General features: G+C 41.4%; 3 protein-coding genes across 7 annotated transcripts; 1 reads left to right on the top strand and 2 right to left on the bottom strand.

Moving 5' to 3' along the window:
• Nucleotides 1–1,150: 1,150 nt before the first annotated feature.
• Nucleotides 1,151–13,584, bottom strand: rnf40 (ring finger protein 40). Of its 3 annotated transcripts, none has more exons than XM_075456881.1 (20): nucleotides 13,512–13,584; nucleotides 12,884–13,032; nucleotides 12,608–12,775; nucleotides 12,047–12,353; nucleotides 11,706–11,906; nucleotides 11,383–11,501; nucleotides 11,068–11,214; nucleotides 9,287–9,361; nucleotides 9,096–9,215; nucleotides 8,727–8,906; nucleotides 8,319–8,454; nucleotides 7,892–8,013; nucleotides 7,524–7,810; nucleotides 6,996–7,113; nucleotides 6,749–6,898; nucleotides 4,237–4,449; nucleotides 4,013–4,138; nucleotides 2,469–2,609; nucleotides 2,231–2,332; nucleotides 1,151–1,846 (listed from the first exon to the last, which is right to left on the bottom strand). In XM_075456881.1, exons 2-20 carry the CDS (start codon nucleotides 13,019–13,021, stop codon nucleotides 1,670–1,672), a joined length of 3,027 nt encoding a protein of 1,008 aa, XP_075312996.1. In that variant the 5' UTR covers nucleotides 13,022–13,032; nucleotides 13,512–13,584; the 3' UTR covers nucleotides 1,151–1,669. The 3 variants fall into 3 exon arrangements, with proteins under 3 accessions (XP_075312996.1, XP_075312997.1, XP_075312998.1); XM_075456882.1 differs by having other exon boundaries at nucleotides 4,237–4,446; XM_075456883.1 differs by having other exon boundaries at nucleotides 7,524–7,789.
• A 234-nt stretch (nucleotides 13,585–13,818) lies between these two features.
• phkg2 (phosphorylase kinase, gamma 2 (testis)) lies at nucleotides 13,819–18,258 on the top strand. Its single transcript, XM_075457547.1, has 10 exons — nucleotides 13,819–14,037; nucleotides 14,315–14,416; nucleotides 14,509–14,684; nucleotides 14,791–14,845; nucleotides 14,941–15,006; nucleotides 16,231–16,394; nucleotides 16,490–16,580; nucleotides 16,704–16,857; nucleotides 17,043–17,168; nucleotides 17,256–18,258. The coding sequence occupies exons 2-10, from the start codon at nucleotides 14,322–14,324 to the stop codon at nucleotides 17,499–17,501; spliced, it is 1,173 nt and encodes a 390-aa protein (XP_075313662.1). The 5' UTR covers nucleotides 13,819–14,037; nucleotides 14,315–14,321; the 3' UTR covers nucleotides 17,502–18,258.
• Nucleotides 18,204–22,552, bottom strand: cfap119 (cilia and flagella associated protein 119). Of its 3 annotated transcripts, XM_075457548.1 has the most exons (10): nucleotides 22,515–22,552; nucleotides 21,979–22,054; nucleotides 21,740–21,774; nucleotides 21,569–21,634; nucleotides 21,305–21,468; nucleotides 20,947–21,017; nucleotides 20,732–20,848; nucleotides 18,849–18,927; nucleotides 18,537–18,617; nucleotides 18,204–18,451 (listed from the first exon to the last, which is right to left on the bottom strand). In XM_075457548.1, the coding sequence occupies exons 2-10, from the start codon at nucleotides 21,994–21,996 to the stop codon at nucleotides 18,267–18,269; spliced, it is 816 nt and encodes a 271-aa protein (XP_075313663.1). In that variant the 5' UTR covers nucleotides 21,997–22,054; nucleotides 22,515–22,552; the 3' UTR covers nucleotides 18,204–18,266. The 3 variants fall into 3 exon arrangements, with proteins under 3 accessions (XP_075313663.1, XP_075313664.1, XP_075313665.1); XM_075457549.1 differs by lacking the exon at nucleotides 22,515–22,552 and having other exon boundaries at nucleotides 21,569–21,629; nucleotides 21,979–22,297; XM_075457550.1 differs by lacking the exons at nucleotides 21,740–21,774; nucleotides 22,515–22,552 and having other exon boundaries at nucleotides 21,979–22,297.
• Nucleotides 22,553–22,597: the final 45 nt, after the last annotated feature.

Below are 22,597 nucleotides of genomic sequence, written 5' to 3'. Positions count from 1 at the left end.
TGGGTCTCATGCACAGAAAAGGGGAACAGCAGCTCAGGCAGAAACAGATGACATTCACTAGTAAAGTGATCTGCTTTTTAGAGCTTCGGGAAAGCCTGCTCAGACACAAAGTAAGATAAACTTTATGTGTAAACACTCCAATGCCTTCAGCATTAAATAACTGAGATGGTCTCGCTATATATCTGACATTGGTATAGTGAGCGTCCCTGACGCGGGGTGGTGTTATTAATGTCTGGGGTTGGGTGTAGCCTGCTGCTGCAGCACAAATATGCAATAACAAAGCCAGTGGACGCGTGCTTGCTGAGCTATCACGCTGGCCCCAGTCACAGTATTGTCTCACACATTAATGAAAACCATCAGTTCCTGCAACATCTGCTCTGTGTGGCACCACACATACACTGAGTGACATGTTCACCTTGTGACAAAGTTACCGTACACGTGTTTACATTAGTGCAGCAACTACCCTGCAATTATCCATCATTATTTCTGCTGCATTTTGGCCAATTCTTGAGGAAGTCTCCACTAACTGTTCCCAAATGCCTGATAGAAGAAAAAAATAAAAAAATCCTTATTTCCCCCCCCCCCCTCACATACTCACTCCTCTCCTCCGCAGCCTGGAACTTCTTATGTGTTACATGGTGTGAACTGCCTTTCCCACAAGAACTAACGTCAAACAGACGCTAACCAAACTTCCCAGTAAATAGTTCACATCATCGGATTGTGGGGGGGGGGGGTTCATTGGCTCAATTAAGTTAGAGGCATGTTGTTACACAGATGTTTTTGTACTCCACTGTCACGGCTAACCTTTAGGAAAGGAGTCTAGTAGGACCTGGAGCTGCACAGCCCACTAAGGACACCCATATGAGCTGACTTTCCACTGGAGTGATTTCATCTGTAATGAGGCACTATAAGCTGCAGATGTTGTGTCAAACTCTCCAGTAGGAACCATGGCAACGGGATGAACACACACAGAGGAGCTTGCCCAAGGTGATCCAAACAGTCCTGTATGTGCTGACTGCCTGCCAAACTAGCTGATGTCTCTCAGGCATTGTTAATACTATAGCCTAAGCAAAGACGTAAGACAAATCTGGCTGTTGTACTTTATATATTGGAACCATATTTAGCTTTAAAAGCATACAATCCTCAGGTCTATAAGGGATGGCTTCTTTTAATTTAGAAGTTTTAGTTTCAGCTTCAATGATGTTAAGGGATTTCCAAAACCAGCAGGACAAAACAGTTCAAAGAAACACTTCATGATGATCAAACACAAATCACCGCAGTTCAGAGTTTTTCCAATACATTAAAGAGCTTTAAAAGTTGGCCCAGTTTGTTAAAAGAGAGGATCCGTGACATTGACAAGAACTGCAAAGATAAAAACAACTCAGAGCAGCGCAACATGTAAGAATATCAGTGTGTGCACAAACATCTGTGTTTATTAACTACATCACAACACTCTCAATGAGATATTTCACTATGTTTGGTCACCAAATGGCAAAAATGTGGTAAAACAAGTCTTTCCAAAGAGATTAAAACAGGGATACACTCATGATATCCCCAAAATGTCTGCCTCTTTGAATAAATCTCAAGTTGTCCTGCTTGTCTTCATTTTTTTCCCCTCCTTTGGTTCTGTCTACCATTTTCTCTTTTTGCTCCTCTGTTTCTATGCGACTTAGGTGATGTAGATGCGGTGAAAGTCGTTGGCTCCGAAGGCACAGTTGCACTTGGGGCACTTCCTCTGTCGGGTGTCGTAACGCATCTTAAGACATTCGTAGCAGAAAACGTGGAAACACTTAGTGAGAACGGTCTCCTTGTCTCGTGTGTTGCAGCAGGGGCAACGCAGCTTGGCCTGAGGACAGATAAATACATGCGTGTGGGCCATTAATGACTTGCTAACAATTTTATTACCTCCATTTCTTGTATAGCAACGTTTGAGGGTGTAACAAGTGCAATTTTTCCAAGTCCCTAAAGCACAAAGAGATCACAATCTTTCTGCGGCGATTTGAGCTCTCTTTATGGTCCATGCTTTCAAACATAAAACTGCCACTGCTGGGCAATTAAGAAAATTACAAAGCTGTGGCATTCTGCATTATGACTCATTACAGTTTTTTCCCCCATGCTGCTGTAGCCTTTCTAAAGCAGTCAATCTTACACTTTGCCAAGGAGCTGCTGGTAATTTTGCATTTTTCTTGGCACCAACGGGTTACTAAAAACAACAAATGTTTCCCTTCACCTTGTACTGATTTATCTCCTCCTGTAGGATCTCATCTGCATCAGAGTACACCTCCACCTTCTTCTGCTTCTCCAGCTTCCGTCTCAGCCTGGACAGATCCTCCTGGAGGAGCAAGAGGACAGGGTTGTTAGTTCCGCAGCTAAACATTTTAACTCAAACCAAATGCAAATAAATCAGAACCTTGGGAGCCACAAAGGCAGATTTGGAGTGATACCCTCCGTAATGGGATGCAGCATACCTGTGCTCGTTTAAGGTTGCTGCTTTCCCTCTCCCGGGCGGTGCGGTTCTCAGCCACAGAGACCTGGATCTCCTTCAGTTTGGCCTGTGTGTGTTCCAGCTGCACCTTCAGGTCTTCTGCCAGCTGTGCTGCCTCCACCGCCTGCAGAAGGGAAGGAAGCAGGAACCAAAAAAAAAAAACCAATGATGAGATTCCTGAATGGTAATGTGGTGGTACAGTGAGCATTAGTGAAGAGACATTTGGAGCCTCTGTATTTATACTTTGGCTCACTCTATTTACTGCAGATAGTGTACATTTTCCACACTGTAAGTCATCGGATCTCTTCAGTAATTTGAAACAGTTTCAGTAAAGAAAGCAGACCTTTCTGTATGTTTTCTGTTGTATCGTCTGATGTTAAAGTTACAATGTGTAGCAATAACAATGATCTATGATAAAAAAAAAAACAATGTGGCCAATTAATTTGTATGTTTATGTTCTGAGAATGACCCATTTATATGTATATAAGCAGCGGATCCTTCTATATGGGAGAAAGGCCAAATTACCACCCAAAAAGGCACGCAGAAGAAGAGGAAGACTGTTCAGAGGGTGATGATGAAGAACAAAGTGGAGGAATCAAAATTTGTATATACTGCTTTGGGGATATGAGATAAATGGAGGAACATACTCATTATGTGGTGCAAGAATTGGCAATGTTGCGTGAACTGACCACGACAAAGGAGCAAAAACATGAAAAGGTGAGGGGAGAAAACAGGAATAAACACTGGTGTATCTTTCCCAGATGGAAATGACTGATGAGGAACAAATGTCTTTGGGAGTGACGGCAGAGTTGTTTGTTTTCTGCTTCACAGGTTGTTTAGCCTACCGATAAAGACGGAATTTAAACAGTTGGTGGATTGCATCTGAAATAATTGGCATCTCCAACTGTGTCACAAAAATTTGATTTGCGTACGTACTAAATCACCACCCATTTTGAGGATTATCAGAAGTCTGTATGAGGTTAAAACCTTGTCGTTACACACTGACGCAGATCGGTTGTGTTTTATGGAATTGCAAGAAAATAAGATTTTTAGAATTTATGAACGAATGGATCTATAGGCTGTTGTTTTTTTTTTTTTTTAATTAAAACGCCTCCATCACTCTACAATGAGACCAACACAGAGGTTAAGGGTCCCAAATCAAACAGAATGCAGTGCAAGGATTCCCTTAATGTGAAAACTGGAGTGCAGAGTTGGAACATTTTCAGATGCAGAGCCAAAGTGCTGCTCTTTCTATTTGTAGATACAAGTGGGGGCGCTTCCAGGAAAAAATGTTGGGAACTACTGCAATCAGGTGAAGTGTGGGACTCTGTTTGTTGAAAGAGTAGCTCGTTAATGTGAAGTTTCGTGGCTGCAACGGCACAAATCTGGATATCAGAACTTTTCACATGAACCTCAACACACCTAAAGGTTATTATTTTTGCACGTTATCTGGCAGCATTGAAATCATTAGTGATTCGTAAAGCTGAAATCCAAGAGGTGAACAGTTTGATCGACGGATCCTCTCACCTTCCTCTTGTTGAGTTCTAGTGCTTGTGTTCTGACACCCAGCTCCTTCTCCAGAGCAGCCAGTGTACTTTGGAGGACTCCCTCTTTTTCTTCAAGCTTTTGGACGACCAGCAGCTGGGCGTCCACCTGGAAGAGCCAGCAACAGTAACTAGCTGATTCTTTCTTGCCCTGACACACACAAAACCAACAGTGCTGCATTTTCAGGCTAAGACGCTGCGCCTCACCTGGGTTTTGAATGTAAGCACTTGGTCAGCCAACTCCTCCTTCTCCTCCTTCAGCAGCTTGTAGATCTGGTTAGATTTTATTCGCTCACTCATCAGCTTGAAATTGGCATCATCCTTTTCCCGCAGCTGCTGCAACAGCCGGCTGTTCTGCTCCTGCATGTCTTCAAAGGCCTGTCCTGTTACGTCCATCTCACTCAGCAGGGCTTCCTCCTCCTCATAACACAAACATGTGTCAGTGGTTCAAACAATAAAAAGTCACTGACAATCAGTTTTGTTGCCTCTGAAAGCCAGATTATAAAGCAGGAAGTGGTTGATTTCAGCAGCATTCATACTCACACAGTTAATGTTTGTGCAGAGTATGCAGTTCACTTCCACCATATAATCTTAATAGTACTTCGTTTTTGTGTGAGACATAAGAAGCATCTAAGCTTCCCAATTACCTTTCTGATCAATTAAGAAACAATTAGGAAATTGGAGATTTTTTTTTTTTTTTTTTTTTTTTTTTTTTTTTTTTTTTTTTTTAAATCACAGCACTTTGCAGAAGAAAGATCCAGTATTATGTTGAAAGCACTCAATCTCAAACGGACTTATATTACAAAGTATAGCGCTCAAGCACAAAGCGACAGGCCTGGCATTTTGGATGTTGATCGTTATACTGGCTTTCCTGCAGAATAACCACTTCTGCCGAGAGGTCATTCTCCACAGCTGGAGATGGAGCAGTGACAAAAATACAGAGTAGCACTGGGTCATGGATCAGGTGAAGCTTAACCTTCTCCCACCTTTTGCTGCTTTTTCTATCACGTGACACAAACCGAGACTAGTTAGCTTATCTGTCGGTTCTCTTTCATCTGCGGCTCAGTGGTCCATGAGCAGGACTGTTAACAGCGGACAGAGACATCGTTTTTGCCCTTCTTTCTTTTTAATGATTCTCAAGTTAAAGACTGAGAGTTCCACCTCTCTCATTGCTTACCATTAACCTTATGTAAACACACCTGTTCTGTTTTATGTGATACACACAACTTAAATTTGCTTTACTGTGTTTGTATATTTTTGCTCAAGCTGCCCCTTTTATTGACTAACAGGGGCCCATAAAGACAAGTCAGATGAATTCACATGGAGCCTGTTTATTGGGTAGTTTTGGCTGTCAAAATTCTGGCAGTCAGAGAGTGAAGGGAACAAATCAAACACCGCTGCCTCCACTGTAGTCATTTTATGGTAGATGTAAATGTAAAAGTGGAGTTATTTGTCATCTGTCCAAACTGGGTTTTTTTACATTGAGTTAATCCTGTTATGCAAGACCTCCCAAGCATAAGGAGCTACAGACAGATCACATCACAACATCTGTTGCAACTCAGACTTGAAGTGAAAAAGCTCACCCTGCTTGGGTGAGTTGTGTGAAGATAACGTGATTCATATGAACTCATAAGCCTTACAGTCAACAACAGAAGAATAACAGCATGACAAAAATCGGGGATAACTTTGTCTAATGTGGGTGTATCAATGCAGCACTCATTATAAAATTACAATGACTTTACCTCACCAATATTTGACCCAGGAAAGATCATGGTTTTATATTCTTCTTCTCATGAGAATCCACTCTCTCAGTCCCTGAATTTACTTACCAATAACACTCCTTAATTGTTTCAACATTTACAAGTGACTTCAGATATGAGTGCACTGAATAACTCATTTATTAAAATTCCGAAATGACTTGTGCTCTATTTTCTGACTTGTATCTCTTTTTAAACTGACTACATCCTCATTTCATGTTATATTTCTACTTCTCTTTTGTAGCTAGCAAGAGATTGAAGGTAAAAAAAATTAAAAATGTTTTAGCTGAATTAGCGAGTGATTAAGTGAAGTCACTGCAAAGGTATAACTGAGTATTATCAAGTTGTTTTTTTTCCTGCTTCCTATAATATTTCTGCACCAAACAGAAATTGGAAGCAAAACTAAAACCAAAATTAATTTAAAAAAAAAGCACAGATGCCCAAAAGGGACTTGAATATGGCCAAAGCATTACATCCAATAACAATCGTGTGACAGCTCAAAACTTTACCAGTGGTCTTGGATTAACATGCTCAGCTGATTAGATCAAGGCCACAACGGGAGCTTTCAGTTCCTCTTTACACGTCTAAGGTTAAAAGAACTCCTTTATAGGCAAATGTGATAATCATTACACTAGTTTCACTTAAAACACAGCTGGATGCTTTTAAATATCTACGGTAAAGTCCCAAAGGCTTAAAACTTTACATGTATACAGGGCTGATGTTTAAATCTCATTTCTTACCGTTACATTAATCCTCTGTTAAGAGACTCAACAAGGTTTCAATTGTATCAGCTTTGTCAGTACGCTGCGATGAACAACTGTACAAAGGCTGCAGTTACAAATAATTCTCCGATTTCAGGATGCAGCTTGAAAGTTAAATAGAATAAACCAGAGATCAGTGAGGATCTGATTCTGCTGCCCTCTTCTTTCTGATAGATTTGGGAGTACGCTACACAAAGGTACCTGCTTTGTTGCGGCGAGCTTCTTCTGCAGATGCTCGATGGTCTCTTCTGCCACACGTATCTTCCTGAGGGCATCTTCATCAGCCAGCTTCTTGCTCTCCTTCCTCTCCCTCTCCTCCAGCTCTCGCACTCGCATCCTCAAGTCCTCCACCTTGATAATTTGAAATAGGAGTTGGGAATTCAACTTGCATTTTCATGTAAAAAAAAAAGGATTGAAAAAATGTATTAATTAATAAAACAACACAAACCTCTGCTTTAGATTTGCGCTCGGCGGCCATAAGCTGCACTTTGTCTCTCTGCTCCTTTGGAGCTGATTTATACATGTCCAACAGGAGCTTCATCTCCTTCTGCGACTCCTGGGCTTTTCTGAAAAGTTAAGGAGGAAAAGATTATGTTGAAGGTGGTAAAAAAATGAATGAATGAATGAATGAATTAATTAATTAATTAAAAAAATACATAAATCAGGTTTTAAAACCTGTTGTTTTATATGCTATTGTGAGGAAAACAGCAGTTATTTCCATGGTTGAGCACATTCACCTTAGAACAAAAAACAGTATGACTTCTTCCTTACGCCTTTTGTGGAGGGCCAACTTTAAATATTTATGACATGTTTCATTACATGTAGACCTCATGCGCTTAAATTTGACAAAACATCAGGAGGCATACATGAATACACGATTCAGATGCCCAGTTTCTTTTTTTTAAGACCATCTACCACGCCTCAAAAATGTGTGTCATGACAATTGACAGTGAAGTGGAGAAGAAGAGAGATATACTTGAGTTCTACTCTGAGCATCTTCAGCGTATCCGAGTCCTTCCTCTTCAGCTCGTCGCTGCGCTGCCTCTCCCTCTCGCGCTCCCTCTCTCGTTCTCGCTCGGCCTCCCTCTCCCGCTCTCTCTCCCGGGCCCGTTGTCGCTCCAGTTCCTTCCGCCTCTCCTCCTCCTCCTCCTGGTCTTCGTCATCCTCCTTCTTCACGTCGATGCTGTCATTCGTCGTCTCCTCTAGAATCAAAACTGCCGTCTCTCCACTCTGACAACGCAGCTGCCAATAAAACAAATCAAACTGTGGGGAATTCTCATCACTATTACTGAGCAGTGTTTGTGCAGAACAGCTCTCTCACTGTCAGTGAATTACTTCGTCTACCTTATTGATCTCCATCTGTGTTTCCCGCAACTTCCTCTTGTAGCGCTGCACATCACCTTTCAGTTGAAGGTTGTGGTTTTGAAGGCTGCTGATTAAGTGTCTCATCTCCCTGTTGATTGGTCCTGAGTGATGAGAGAGAAGTTTAACACAGAGCACAGTCAATGTGTGATTTGGCTTTTGATTAATTCATCCTTATGCAACTGCATTATGAAGCTGTAAATGACAAGTTTAATGGCATGATGCACAGATGTAATGGCATGATACAAATGTTAAAATATGCACGCTTAGTGCAGCAGTATAATAGAATTATCTTACATGTTTCAGGGTCATTTTCAAATGACTGTCATTTAAAAACAGTTTGTGTGCATGGCAGCAGTAACATTCTCTGTGGGCTTTCTGTCTGAAGTAAAGGGGTGTTTGGATGTACCTGCTTGTTCATTCGCTGCCAGGTTCTGTTCAAACTCGATGCGCAGCATCTCGTACTCTTTTCGCACCTGGGCCAAAGTATCTTCCAGCTGGATCACCTCAGTTCGGAGCTTCTTCTGAAGGGACAGCTCATCACTCTATAAATAGTTGAAAACGATACAAACACTGTTGAACATGTTGCTAAGCGGTTGCAATAAAACACAAATGTTTACATTTCCGGATCATTAAATTTAACTGTGAGGGGAAAAAAAATGTGGATAGCCACTTCTACATACTTTGACTCATCTTGAAGTAAAGTTTTATTAGGAGCTTTATAGTTTCTCTGACGGTAAACCTTAATTTTTCTCCAAGGTGTCATATTTACACACAATGGACACGATTTACACACAATACAAACAAGCAAAATCACCTCCATGTGCTCAATCTGGCGGAGATGGGCGTTCTTTGCAGTGAGCAGGAGAGCCCGAGCCTCATCCAGCTGGGTTTTCACCCCAAGAGATTCATTGTAGAGCAGGGAGAATTGAGACTGCAGACACTTGTACTCTAAGGTTTCCTTCACAACCTCCTCTGGAATATTGCGCAAATCCATCTGAAAAATTAAATATATATCCTGAAAAGGCAGTGACAGCTGAAAAATCTAAATCTCTAAACACTATAGAGTCCCATATTATACACCATAAGTCACTCAACTCATTTGCTTAAAAATAAACCTATCAGAAAAATGAAACTGGGTTACTGATCAGAACAGATGTGCTGATAATAAAAACGGTCTCTTTACCTTGAGCTTCTCACTCTCTCTCACAGCCTCCTGGAGCTCCACCTGCAGTTTTTCTAACTCTGCCATGCGGCTATTGGCCAACTCCTGGTTGTGCTCCAACTCGGCATTTAGACTTTCAAACTAAAAAAAAAGACATAATCTTGTAGATTTTGAAGCCAGATGACATCCCATATAAAACCCATCCTTCTCACCTTCTGAATGTTCAATGTTATCTGGCCACCAGCTAGTCCACCTGAGCTGCCGGTACTGCTGTATCCAGATTTTAGCTATAGACATTCAAAGCAGAACACACATTAAATGAAGAAGAAACAGAACGGGATAACAACACTTAAAAATACAGTATGCTCAAAAAAGCAAAACAAGTACCCCGTAATTATATTAATATATTAAATTGTTTTGAAAAGCTGGCCAGATCTTCATCAGATTTAAATACGAACAAACTATACATTTTAAATACTAACACACTGTGGTGTGAATACCAAATATTCACAGTCAAGGTTGGAAAAAAAGCATGTGGATCCTTGGGCTTATGATATCAACAAAAGCTAACTGCAGCATGACCTCAAGAGAGCCATTTACACTTGACATCCTAAGACGAAAAACCAAACTGGAACCATTTGATGCGGAAGAAACATGCTAAATTACAAATGACAAGTTTCTTTGTTATCAGCTTAAATGCTGGTTTAAACGAAGATGAGGTCTCACTTCACACATTTTCCTGCCACTGTGCGTATAGTGCATCTTCTGAGCCTCTATTCTCATATTCAGATACAAGGACTGAAATGAAAGTCAATTTCATTTCATGCTCAAAGTCACTTGGGCTCTGAGACTTATCACTGTCAACTAGGGCTGTCGCGATAACCGCAAAATGCAATCACCGCGGTGCTGAGAGGACCTCCGCGGTGCGCCCACCACCACCCACCGCATGCCCCCTTGCACGCGCAGAACAACTCGAGAAACTAAAAGAGTTTTTAAGACTGCACAGTAGATACAAAGCGACTGACAGAACTGATACTTTTTTTAACCCAGCACAGTAATAATGATGCATTGTATATTCCCCGCAAGGCAGGAGAAACACATTAACACAGCTTGGTGCCGCGTTTCTGTCGTCATCTTTGCATATAGGCACCGCACACGCACACACGTCTGCATGCTACTCGTTGTGGTCTCATTCTCCCTCAGCAGCTGATATTACAAGAATATGCCTACTCAGTGTCGTAGCAATAGAAGTTAAAATAAAATGCAGTGGCCTACCTTTATCTTGGCTTTACTCCTCTGCCTAGTCCGGACACTTTATGGCTTTGAATCTTCCCTTATTATCCATGTTTAACGTTGTAAATGCGACCGTCTAATATCAACAATAAACTAGCTTCCACAGTCTGTAGGCCTATTTAAAAAATGTGCCGTGCCAGAAATAAGCTCTAACAACTTCGCGGAAACAGTTAAAGTTCAGCTTGGGTTGGTTGGACGGCGGGCAGTCTGTTTAAAAAAACTGTATCCCGGACACGTGAGCTCAACTGCTGCACTGATCTGCTTCGTTTTTCTCCGTCATAAGGCTACCAAATGAAACGTGCGCAGGTCTGCAACAATGTTGATATTTGCCATGTGGCACTGGCAACAATGTTGCAGAACTGGGGTATGCGCTGCTTGATCTCTGCTATGTTGGTCTGTGAGCGAGTAAATGACAGGCAAAGCTAAGTGAAATGTCAGAATCGCTGGGAAAAAAAGACGGATTATGCACTCGATTTTCATCTAACATTGCGTGTCATGGAAAGTAGCCTAATGAACAAAAATGCGATATCACCGCATACCGCGCTGTTGAGCGGCTATGAGTCACCGCGGTGGGAATTCCCTCACCGCGACAGCCCTACTGTCAACTCATGCATTAAAGAAATTTTTTTGTGGACACACAAAAAAGGCACAAACTCATACTAGAGCAAGCAGCATAGAAGCAAGTTTAAAACAAACATACCTGTTCCATGGCCTCCGCCAGGTGTTTGTTGAGCTTCTGTTCCCTATTGCGGAGTTTCTCTATGTCCCACTGAAGGTCCTCCACTGTTGTCTCCATCTCAGACACCTTTGTCTCTGCACTTGTCACCTTGTCCACCAACTCATTGTACTATAAGACAACGAGAAGTGAAGGAAACAGCTTTTTCATCACTGACAAGTAAGCACTAAAATAATGAACATGCAAAATTACCATTTTAATCCACATGCTTTCATACCTAAACTTACAAATACCGAACATACACACCGACATCCACTAACAGAGCCTAGAACACTGTACCTCCATGGACATCTTGTGGTGTCGTCCCTGAAGGAGCATGGCAAGGTCTCGTAGTCGCATATTCTCCTCCAGCAGGTTGTGGTTCAGACTGATGTCAGACAGGCCATCGTTCTCACATGCTAACCATGAAGATCAAAAATCAGAATAGGTATGGCATGAGACAAAAACCCTGCTCACATTTAACCTGTTCACCGGTAGTAAAGACATATGACACTCAGTCAGTAGCAGCAATTCATTTTAATGTATCATATGAAATGTGAAGTAGATAGCCATTAGCTAAACCTGTATGCATGTGGCATAAACAAGCACATCTCAACAGTTACCTGCAGCCTGGACCAACCTACACATGTCGTCAATGCGACTGTGTAGCCTGTCAAAGACGCAGACCAAGTGGGCAATGGCTTCTTTGCTAAACTGCATGCGGTCCTGTAGGTGTAAGGCCATTTCCTCCTCGCTGCTCTGCTCAAGCGCGGCCAAGAATCCCTTAGCATTTTCGCTTAAGGGAGGAGGCGGCGGTGCTCCATCTGCACACGATAGGAAATTGTTAAGATTAAGTACTAAGATATTAATAAGAATATGACATTATAATAACTCTGAAAGTCATAGCAATAAATGTAAGTGATGGCATGACTTTATAAGATAAGCTTTTTTGAAGGCTCCAAACCTTGTATCGAATCCTGCGAAGGCTCTGTTGGTGTCATTAACTCCTCTGACCCAGCAGGTGGAGGCGGCTGCTGCTGCTCCTCCTGACGCTCTTCATGACGCTCCTCTTGCTGCTGCTGTTCTGCCTGCTCAGCCTCACTCTGGCCCTCTGGCAGAGGAGGTGGAGGCACAGTGGAAGCTGGTGAAGCCAAACTGATGCCATCGTCTCCCATTGGTGTGGCGTCAGGGAGCGGTGCCGAGGGGGGGGCAGGAGCAGATACTGATGGGGCTTCAGGCTCAATGCGCAGAACATGCACACTGTCTTCCAACTGCAAATAAGAGAAACAAAGCCTCAATAAAGTTTTAAACCTGTGGACAAAGGGCTGCCATACATTATTTGTACATAATTTTTCTTCTCTTTTTTAAAAAAACTTCAATCCTTCAGCAATTTGTCTGCTCCTTTAATAAATATTACTGAGGTAAACAAAAAGTGATTAATATCTACATCTTCAAATATTAACCATTGGATTTAAAATCTGGTGGATCCTTTTTTTGAGTTATATCAATTTAATCAATTGTGTACCTGTGACCAGTAGCGATTGACAATCAGGAGGGTGGTATCATCAGTGGCTTGTCTCTTCTCAAGCTTTTCAATTTTCTCTCTTAACTCATCCTCCATTGTCTGTCTCTGCTCCAGGCGCTCACACAACTTTTTGTTCTTAAACTGGAGAACCTTCATGTCCATCTCTTCCTGTAAAGAACAATAAAAAGAAACCATGATGTGGAATATTGCCGACCTATTACTGGGCAAAAATAGTCAACGGTAATAAATGCACAAAAAATGGTGAATTTAGAGTACCGTGGAGGACACTCCTGCTATTCGTATTGGTTCAATAAGTGTGGTGGTGGTCTTCTCCTCCTTCTTGCTTTTCTTCTCAGGTGGGCCAGGGGGACTGTCCCCTCCCGAGGGACGCTTTCCTCCCCCAGCACCTGACATCTTTCCTTCTCCTGCATAAACCAAACAGGACATGAAATGTTTGCGTTCGTGCAGCTTTAATATATCATAGTTTAGCTTGCAAATATAAAGACAGTATTAAATGACAGGTTGAGGCAGCATGAATCTCAAAGCACAGGACCACTGTTCTTTACCAACTAAATTACAGCTCCCTTAGTGTTCATGTGTGTTTCTGGTCGTGTATGCCTCTCTCATCTTCTTTAATCCAGTGCCTAAAAACTATCACTCATTTTAATTTTGCATAGTCGCTTAAATTAATGGAATTTTTATTTCGAGCTTGCTAATACTTGCTAAGCTAATGCTAACTGTTGGTTAGCTACACAGCGCTCATTGTTAGGTGCATATAACGTCTTGTGGTCGGCACTTTCATTCATTGGCCAGCACTACAGAAATAAAGCACTCTGTAAAGACACCAAACATGCACAAAAACACACAAAATTACGTTTTTCTGACAAAGATTGATGTTACAGACCTTCGTAAGGAGCGCCTGTAATTCAGAACATTCAGGGAAGGAACAGGAAACGACGACAAACACCTTCTTCTTCTACGTTTTCAAACAAAACTGCAGACAGTCAGAGTACTATTGCCCCCTAGTGCGCATTACCCGTATCCACATTTTTCTCCATTTAAAAAAAAAATTCAAAACGAAAAACGAGTTGAATTAATAATTGCGTTGTATTGCCACAAAACGCGGTAAATTTAACTCATTTGTTGTGTCACTGTAAAACACATAGAGTAAAAAACATATTGCAATGTTCACTCCTGCCTTTCGGGGGCAGTACCGCCACGCCCAGAAATAACCGGTAACAAAATGTTCTCAAGGAATTTGACCAGAATGTAAACAGTGCTCAGGTCTTAGCTAACTGTTTTGGCTAATTTCGGTGCTGTCGCCGCTGAATCACACGCAGTAATGGCTTCGCGATAAATACCTCGAGCTGACATGGCTCTGTTTTATTGATTCCGTATTTACCGTCTCCTTGTTGTTTGGAACATTCAAGGTGAGTAGCTTCCTGATCGGTCAGTGAACCTGCTGCAGCAGCAAGGCCAAATCAAAGACGCACTTACCAAAAAGTTATGAGGGATCAATTGTGTATTTCTAAATATTTGAATACCGTGGAGTCTTGTATAACTTGTAAACAAATAGTGGGGTTACCTCCTTTAATTAAACTAAAGAAAAAAAAAACAGCTTCCTTATCAAGAGTTTGTCCAGTAGAGCCTGGTAAACAAGCAGCACTGTTAACACACTGAGACATGTGACTGAGTTTGTTGTTATAGATTCATTATGACCAAGGATATCGTTGTTGGAGATGAATTACCAGACTGGGTGGGGGCCAAGGAGTTTTACCAGAAGTATGACCCTAAAGAGGTGATAGGCAGGTGAGTCCCGTAACTGGCATGGTATTTGTGCAGTGCTCTGACTTACTTGGTGATGGGGGAAACATGCCGTATTTTTTTTTGTCGTGCCTCAGGGGTGTGAGCAGTGTGGTGCGCAGGTGTGTGCACAGACACACTGGTCAGGAACTGGCAGTGAAGATTATTGAGATCACAGCGGAGAAGATGACAGTCCAGCAGCTGGAGGAGGTGAAGACCTCCACGCTCAAAGAGATCCAAGTTCTCAACATGGTGAAGGGACACTCCTCCATCAGTATGTCGCAAAGCTGCTCTTAAAGATCACACGATTTCTTTGATTTTCCTGTTCCTGGAGCTTTAAAAGCGTTGACGCTGTTTTATGCTGCTTTGATTCCCTTTAGTCACTCTCATTGATTCCTACGAGTCCACAACGTTCATATTTCTGGTGTTTGACCTGTGAGTACGAAGATGAGAAGCTAAAAAATGCACTGATAATTACAGTGAATATACAGGGAGTTGCTGTAGGAAATGTGTTTTTTTTTCATTACCAGAATGAGACGAGGAGAGCTGTTTGACTACCTCACAGAAAAAGTGACTTTGAGTGAGAAGGAGACCAGGTGAGCTCCATCATCAACACACTCCATTTACTCAATGTCAACACACACAGTTAAGTCTTGATAAAGGTTTATAATGTTGTAGCCTCTTATATGATGGATACAACAAAAAACTTTTTTTTTAATGCATTTTTGGAAATATTCGCCCATTTTGAAATATCTTTCATAAACTTCATGGCAGGGTTATATTTACCGCTGTGTTGCGTTACTTCTTCTTTCAACAATATTTAGCATTCTTGCCTCATGTAAGATTTCAGCTGTGTAGCAGACTCTTTTGTGATATTTTTCATTTCATGCAGACAGGCAAGTCTCTTTTACTACTCAGTCATGCTGCTTTAAAACGTGCAGGATGTGGTTTGGTGTCGTACTGCCGAAAAAAGCAAGGCCTTCTTAAAAGACATCACCTGAATTGCCGCATATGTTGCTCCAAAATAAGCATTTATGGTGCCAAAACAGATCTGGACGATACACGCTTTAAGTTTACTAAAGCACACCTCATATCATAAATGATTCTGGCTTTTGAAATGTGTACTGTTAACAAGCCAAATGGTCTGTCTCCTCTTTAAGACCAGTGTTTTATTTGCCAGACCACAGGACATTTTTCACATCTCCTCAGTCGCCTTTAAATGTGCTCGAGACCAAAGATGGTGCTTCTTGGTTTCGTTTCGATATACTTTTTAATAACATGGTAAAGTTTGAACCTGCATGAGTAGAAACAGGGTCAAACTTCGTCCACCGTCAGCATTTTACAGAAGTCTTCCAAAACATGCGCTACAATTTCCACCACAAATCATCTTTGTATTTATTGCGGTTCAGTGTCACTTTTCAGCCTCATCTCTTGAATATAGAGATTTGTCAAGATTCTCTGAATTTCTGAGGTTGCGTTTGCAACCACATCTCTGCTGCAGTTGCTCTTCTTTTGTTCATTTGTTTCAGTGTGACAATAAAAACACTTAATGATACTCTAGAGGTGTCTTGAGGGTTATCTTCTGAACAGCGCTGCGCAGATGGGATGTTGAATGTCTAATGCTAAACCATTGGTCGTTGTGAATTTAAATGCTTCTCCCTTTCCATCTAAGTTTCATGGAACGAGCATATCACGTGTCTCTGTGGAAGAATTAGAAAAGAATGTGCAAAAATTTGATTTGGTACACAGATCCACTGTGCTTTGTTATGGTTGACACATGGATATGAGACCAAATCCGTGTAAATTTTGTTTCTCTGCAGGTGTATAATGCGAGCTCTGTTGGAGGCTGTGCAATACCTCCACTCCCTGAACATTGTCCACCGGGATCTGAAACCTGAGAACATTCTCTTGGACGATCATGGGCACATCAAGCTCTCCGACTTTGGTTTCTCTGTGCAGCTCCAACCTGGAGAGAAGCTGAGGGGTACGGCTGCCAATCATGTAAAGTCAACGGTAATGTGAATAATTGTGATTTGTTGGTTCATTAAGCCAGTCTGCTTTGTCTTTGGCTATAATTAGAGCTTTGTGGAACGCCTGGTTATTTGGCCCCTGAAATCCTGAAATGTTCCATGGATGAAATGCATCCAGGCTACGGCAAGCAGGTTGATCTGTAAGTCTCACTCCCTCCTTTGATCAGTGATGCAACATTTCTCACAGCGTTGAACTACAAACCATGCTCCTGTGTGCTGTCCTCACTTCTGCACCTAAGTTTTGCCTTGCGTTTGTTTGTAAGCTGGGCATGTGGAGTCATCCTCTTCACCCTGCTTGCTGGCTCGCCGCCGTTCTGGCACCGCAAACAGATGCTGATGCTGAGAATGATCATGGAGGGTCGCTATCAGTTCAGCTCCCCGGAGTGGGATGACAGGTCTGACACTGTGAAAGATCTGGTAAGATGATATTCTGTCCAATGATCTCAAGCATAACTTTAATATACTAATACGGTTTTAACATGCTCTTTAATATCCTCCTCTAATGGATGGGTTTCTCCAGCAGTAACTGAATGTGTGAGGCAATTTTTAATATATTCAAAGTAGAGCATCAAGACTTTATTTGTTTCCCTTGTGATACTCAGATATCCAGGCTGCTGGTGGTGGAACCATCTGTTCGGCTCACCGCAGAGCAAGCCTTACTACACCCCTTCTTCCGACTGTACCAGAAGGAGGATGTGCGTCTCTTCAGTCCCAGAAAGACGTTCAGGGTGAGTCACCCTGAAACTCTTTTATTTCTTTATAAGCGGCACGTGCTGACACATTGTAATCACTGCATTCCTCTCTTGATTCCCCAGGTGTTGATAGTAAGCGTGCTCGCCTGTATCAGGATTTACAGCCGCTACCGAAGGGCTCGGCCGCTAACCCGGGAGGTCCTGGCCAGGGATCCGTATTCCCTCCGCGGCGTCCGCAAGCTCATCGACGGCTGCGCCTTCCGCATCTACGGCCACTGGGTGAAGAAAGGGGAGCAACAGAACCGCGCAGCCCTCTTTCAGAACACATCCAAGACCATGCTGCTGGGTCTGGAGGACTTTGAAACATAAAAGGTCAACCTCATTCCTAAACATGTTGATTCTTATTTAACCCTGTGCACGGGCAGTCAAGCCAGCGTTTGTCTTGTCGAGTTACTGTTTAATTCTAAGATGTGCAATTCAGGGATCAGGATGTTTGTGCGCCTTAATGCACACTGTGGCTCTGCAAGTAGAAGATGCATGCGTGACTTGATATTCCTTATCTGTGCGTGTATCCAAGGTTGTGACAATTTGAAACTCTTTGTCGGGTCATCATCTAGTTTGCAGTGCACTTTGCATTAGAGGACACATTGCACAATCCTTTGATAGACTTAATCATATGAGTATATTGCTAATGTTTAGGATTTTACCTGCTAATAGTTTATTGCGGTTGAAGGGAGTAAGCATTTCCCGGCACTGCACATGAAAGCACTGTGATTGGTTATTTTTACACTTAAATGCTGTATTAAAGCTTATATTTACAGATATTCCAGTATTACACAACTGTACTGTAGGACCTGTGTGAAACAATTATCGTAAGTGGAGTGTTTATGTGCGTAATCCTATCATGCATGCAAACATTCATCAAGAGGAAACCCACTCGCTGACTGTGAAATCACCATTCCACACTCATTACATTTCTCAGTCTAATAAGAAGCATTTTTCCATTTAAAGTGCCTGCTTCAGAAATGTATATCCAGTGTACAAAGGCAGATAACCGTCGTACTGTATGTGCAGAGTGAGCTTTTATTGAGAATAAAACATGTTTGAACCGTCTCATTTCCTCTAACTGAAGACTTAGGAGGTCTTTTTGCCGTCCTTTTCTCTTTTGGCTTTGAGGTTGGGCTGCAAGGAATTTAAGGCGCCGTTCAGCTGAAAAGCTTTCTCTTTTTCTCTGATGGTTTGATCGAGTTGGCCAGACGCGATCTTCAATTGCTGTCTGACTTCTTGCTCTATCAGCGCCTTCAACTCTGACGTGGAAGCTGAAAATGTGGACATGAGGCAAATACACACAATTTAGGCAGCACTTGATGAGAAAAGGTCATTTTTGGATATTTGTGATCATACCAGTCGAGGCTTCCTCGTGCTCTGTGATAAAAGACGCGTCTGTCTTTGGCACTGCTTCCTCATCAGTTGCATTTTCAACATCTGTTGCATTAAAAGTACCGCAGTGTATTAATAATCTGGCCTATGAGTCTCAAATAGAACAAACAGGAGAGATTTATTTAAAGTGGGATTCAGGGATACAGCTGGAGCATTAGTGTTGTCACTTTTCTCCCTCTGCTGATTTAAAGTTGTGTGTTAACGGTCTCTCTGGTTCTCTGATTTATTTATTTTTTTGGGCTATGTTACGTGCGGCTAAAGCCCTGTAATCAGTACCTGGCACAGAGGAATCCTCCATCACTGGTGATCCATGGTCTGGCATCCCAGAGTATGTCAATGACAGATCAAGTTTGACCTAGTCAAAATGGGTGACAAATGCTCCTGTTTAAAAACTCTCATTCTCATTTATCTCTCATTATGTACCCTTACCGGTCAAGTCACAAAAAAAACAAAAACTGAAAGACTGTAAAAGTTTGCAGTCGGTCGTCCAATGCCAACTATCCTGACCCTTCCCGTTCATGGGGCCTTCCAAAAATCCTTAAGTTTTGGCTTTCAGCTTTTTAAATCCTATTTTCTACGGCTCACCAAAATCCTTAATTTTCTCGCAGAATTGTTTGAAATTTGCAATAAACATCCACAAAACTCTTAACGATAGTTTCCAACTGAAGTGGCTGAAACTTGAGTGGAAGGAATTCAGCTGCAAACAATTAACTTCTACCTGAATGAAAAATATTAGATAGAAAAAGAGATCATACCTTTAATCATTTTTTTTATCATCTTGCAACCACATATGAAGCATTTGACACAAGTTCAATGAAGAAGATCTTTTCTTCTTTTCTTGTTTCTATTTCTGCAGGTCAAATTTCTTCATCACTTCCACTTTTGCCACCCTAACAAAAATTATTCTTTGCTGAATTTCCACATGGCCGCTTTCCTCCAAAAATATGTTCACCAGCCTTGTTTTTTTGAGCTACTCAACCCTTGTTCTACTTGTGAGCAACTCTCCTTCTCCTTGTTTCCTCATCGGGCGTCCCAGCCATCTCAGCCTACAATTATAACTTCACCACTATCGTTGTCTCGATTACAGGGGCCACCAATCCCTATCTCTTCATTTTGGTAACTTCATGCTCACATGATGCCGCTGCTCATTGAGTCTTAACTGCTAAAAAAAAAAAAAGGTCTTTATGGCACATGTCTGCGTTTTGTGTTGACCATTTTTTGCTTCAGTTAATCTCTCCTTAGAGTTAGGGAATCTGATTCTTCACTGCATTGCTTTAGTTCTCCAACACTGAGAGGTTATTTGAGCCCATATGAAAGAAAAATGACTGTCACAGATCTCAGTAAACAAATTCAACATTTTCAAGCCATTTTGACTCGATGCTTTCCCAACAGAGATCTTTTTAAGTTCTTTGAAATCTTTTAATGAGAAAGCCTTACTGTTTATTGTTTATAACAGAGATGGTACATTACTCCTTGACCTTTTCATGATATTTAAAACTACTATTTTTCCTACTTTTCAGTGGCTGTAATATTACAGTTACTCATTTCATTGGTAGGTATTTGTACTATTTTGATTAGAAGTGTTTCAATGATACCGACGTGTGAAATCTAATCCAGTCTTTTAGTAGCTCTGTCACTAAAAGACTGTCACACTGTCAGACAGGTGATGAGTCTCGAACGTTATTTGATTATTTGGTTCCACTCTTTTACGCATATTTCATTGAAGGACAAAGTATTAGGGTCACTTTTTTTGTATTGTACTGTGATGCTGTTCCAACCGTACACCACCATCACCCAGCTTAACCTAAACGACAAGTCAAGGAATTTCAAATATCTATTGGAAAAGCATTCAGGACCAAATAACCTCTAAATACCATACGTATTTATATTTGTATCTGAACCATGGTGACGAGAAAGTCAAAACAGGTGGATATTTTCTTTGTGAACTGTTTCATTTGGGTAGAAAATCATTCCTCGTGAGATTGAAACTATAAAAACATGAAGTTAATCCTTAGGATTTCATGGATGTCAGTTCAAATTTTAATCCAATCCCTCTAAAAAAAATGACAGAGCGACCTTTTTTGTTTGTTTGTTTGTTTGTTTTCATTAAGTGAGTTGGGATGGGAATGATATGAAGTCGAAAAATTTCTTACTCTTACCTGCGGAGTAAAGATATACTTGTAGAGTTTGTAGTATCTCAAGTAGTTGCAGTGGATGTACTTCGAGATGCAGTCCACCTCCTGAAAGCTGAAGATGTCGATGCTAAAGGGAGGCCGCTGTGGCGAGCAGAGACCAGAGAGTGGCATCACGTTCAAGGAAATTTTGAAGTGTTAAATGAACTTGTGACAAAGAGAGTTCTGATTGTTTGACACACCCTGACTGAGTGACAAAGCAGAAGCTCCTTGCTGTAGTTGAGACACTGTTCTATGTTGCAGAAAGCAGTTTCTGAAAATTAAAGAACATTTTAACGTTAAGTAGGATTAATATAAGACACAAGTCTGACTCCAAAAATAATTTCAGTGAATATCTGTCTTGGAAATATGTAAAAAAAAAAAAAAAAAAAAAACTCAATGTAAGTTTTTAAGCCTAGACTGAAGTATAAATTAAATATATTAAATCCAACACATCAAATTGGTTTTGGGCTTGAAAGACAGTCTTAGATTGAACTGTAAATATACAGCTCAAGGGAACCTTACGAATAGACACAGTAATAATAATATGACTTTGCTCACGTATGTTGGCCTCATGGATGGACTTGATGATGGACAAAAGTGCAGAGGTTTGCTCTTTCTTCAAGCTGTGCTGCCTGCAAAAAAGCACAGTCTGCACGTACAGCTCCAGCAGAACTGCTCGTTTTGGTTCAGGGAGTTCAACCCCAAACACGTTGCACAAAGCGCTGTCCAAAAGAAAAAAAGAAAAAAAGGCTTAAAATCTAAGTATGTTGCGTATTTTTGAATATAATAAATGAATAAATCTCTGATCATGAACAAATATACCTCTCCAGATCAGGAATGGACTGAATTTTGTTGATAACCTCCATGTCGTGAAAGCTCACATCTGTCCTACAAAACGCCCAGAGAATGATTTTACTGTTATACGTGGCATTATTTGAGGTTAGGTGCAAAAATAAAAATAAAAATTGCAGCATGCAATCCAAACTATCTCACCATAGCATGAATTTGGCTTTCAGCTCTTGTGGTGCCTACAGAGAGCAACAATTTCTGCTTTAAATGCATGTATGGACAATGAGAGGATATATTGTTTAGCAACTGTATGTGGTGATACGATCGTTCATTTTGGATCATTTTGTGTCTCTTTATATCAACCTTAAGTCTATGTAGTAGTTTTCTAGTAAAAACAACATCTAGCTAGCTGATGTGAAACTAACAAAACTCGTGGAGCCTACCTTTATTTCGCAATCCATTTATTTCACTTGAGCTTGAATATCGTAGCTGAAAACCGGGGAAACTGCTCAAGTTTAGCTGAAAAACAAGAGGTTTTATTTACACTATCCATCCATCCATCCATTTTCTATACACACTTAATCCGTCGGTCGGGTCGCGGGGGGGCTGCAGCCTATCCCAGCGGTCATCAGGCGAGAGGGGGGTGCACCCTGGACAGGTCGCCAGTTCATCACAGGGACACACAGAGACAAACGAGACGAACAGCAACACACACGTTCACACTCACTCCAAGGGACAATTTAGAGACACCAATTAACCTAACATGCATGTTTTTGGACAGTGGGAGAAAACCGGAGTACCCGGAGAGAACCCATGCATACACGGGGAGATATTCACTCTGTTATTATATTAATTTGATCCTTTTGTTGTTTGTTTGTTTTTTATTAATCATACAATTGTTTTACTCTACAGTTGTATTTTAGAGGAGCAAACCCGCAAAACTCATTGACAAGTTTTGGATGAAAAACTTCACACTGACCAAAACAGGCTTCGGTGCGGCTGTATCCTTTCCTGTTTGGTTCGCTCCACAGTATCCTAGCAACGAAGCTTATTTTCTTCTTC

The sequence above is a fragment of the Odontesthes bonariensis genome, chromosome 23, assembly GCF_027942865.1.
Source record: "Odontesthes bonariensis isolate fOdoBon6 chromosome 23, fOdoBon6.hap1, whole genome shotgun sequence".
In the NCBI taxonomy this organism is placed as follows: domain Eukaryota; kingdom Metazoa; phylum Chordata; class Actinopteri; order Atheriniformes; family Atherinopsidae; genus Odontesthes; species Odontesthes bonariensis.
The sequence above is the reverse complement of the archived record's forward strand: the minus strand, read 5'-3'. Positions and strand labels throughout refer to the sequence as shown.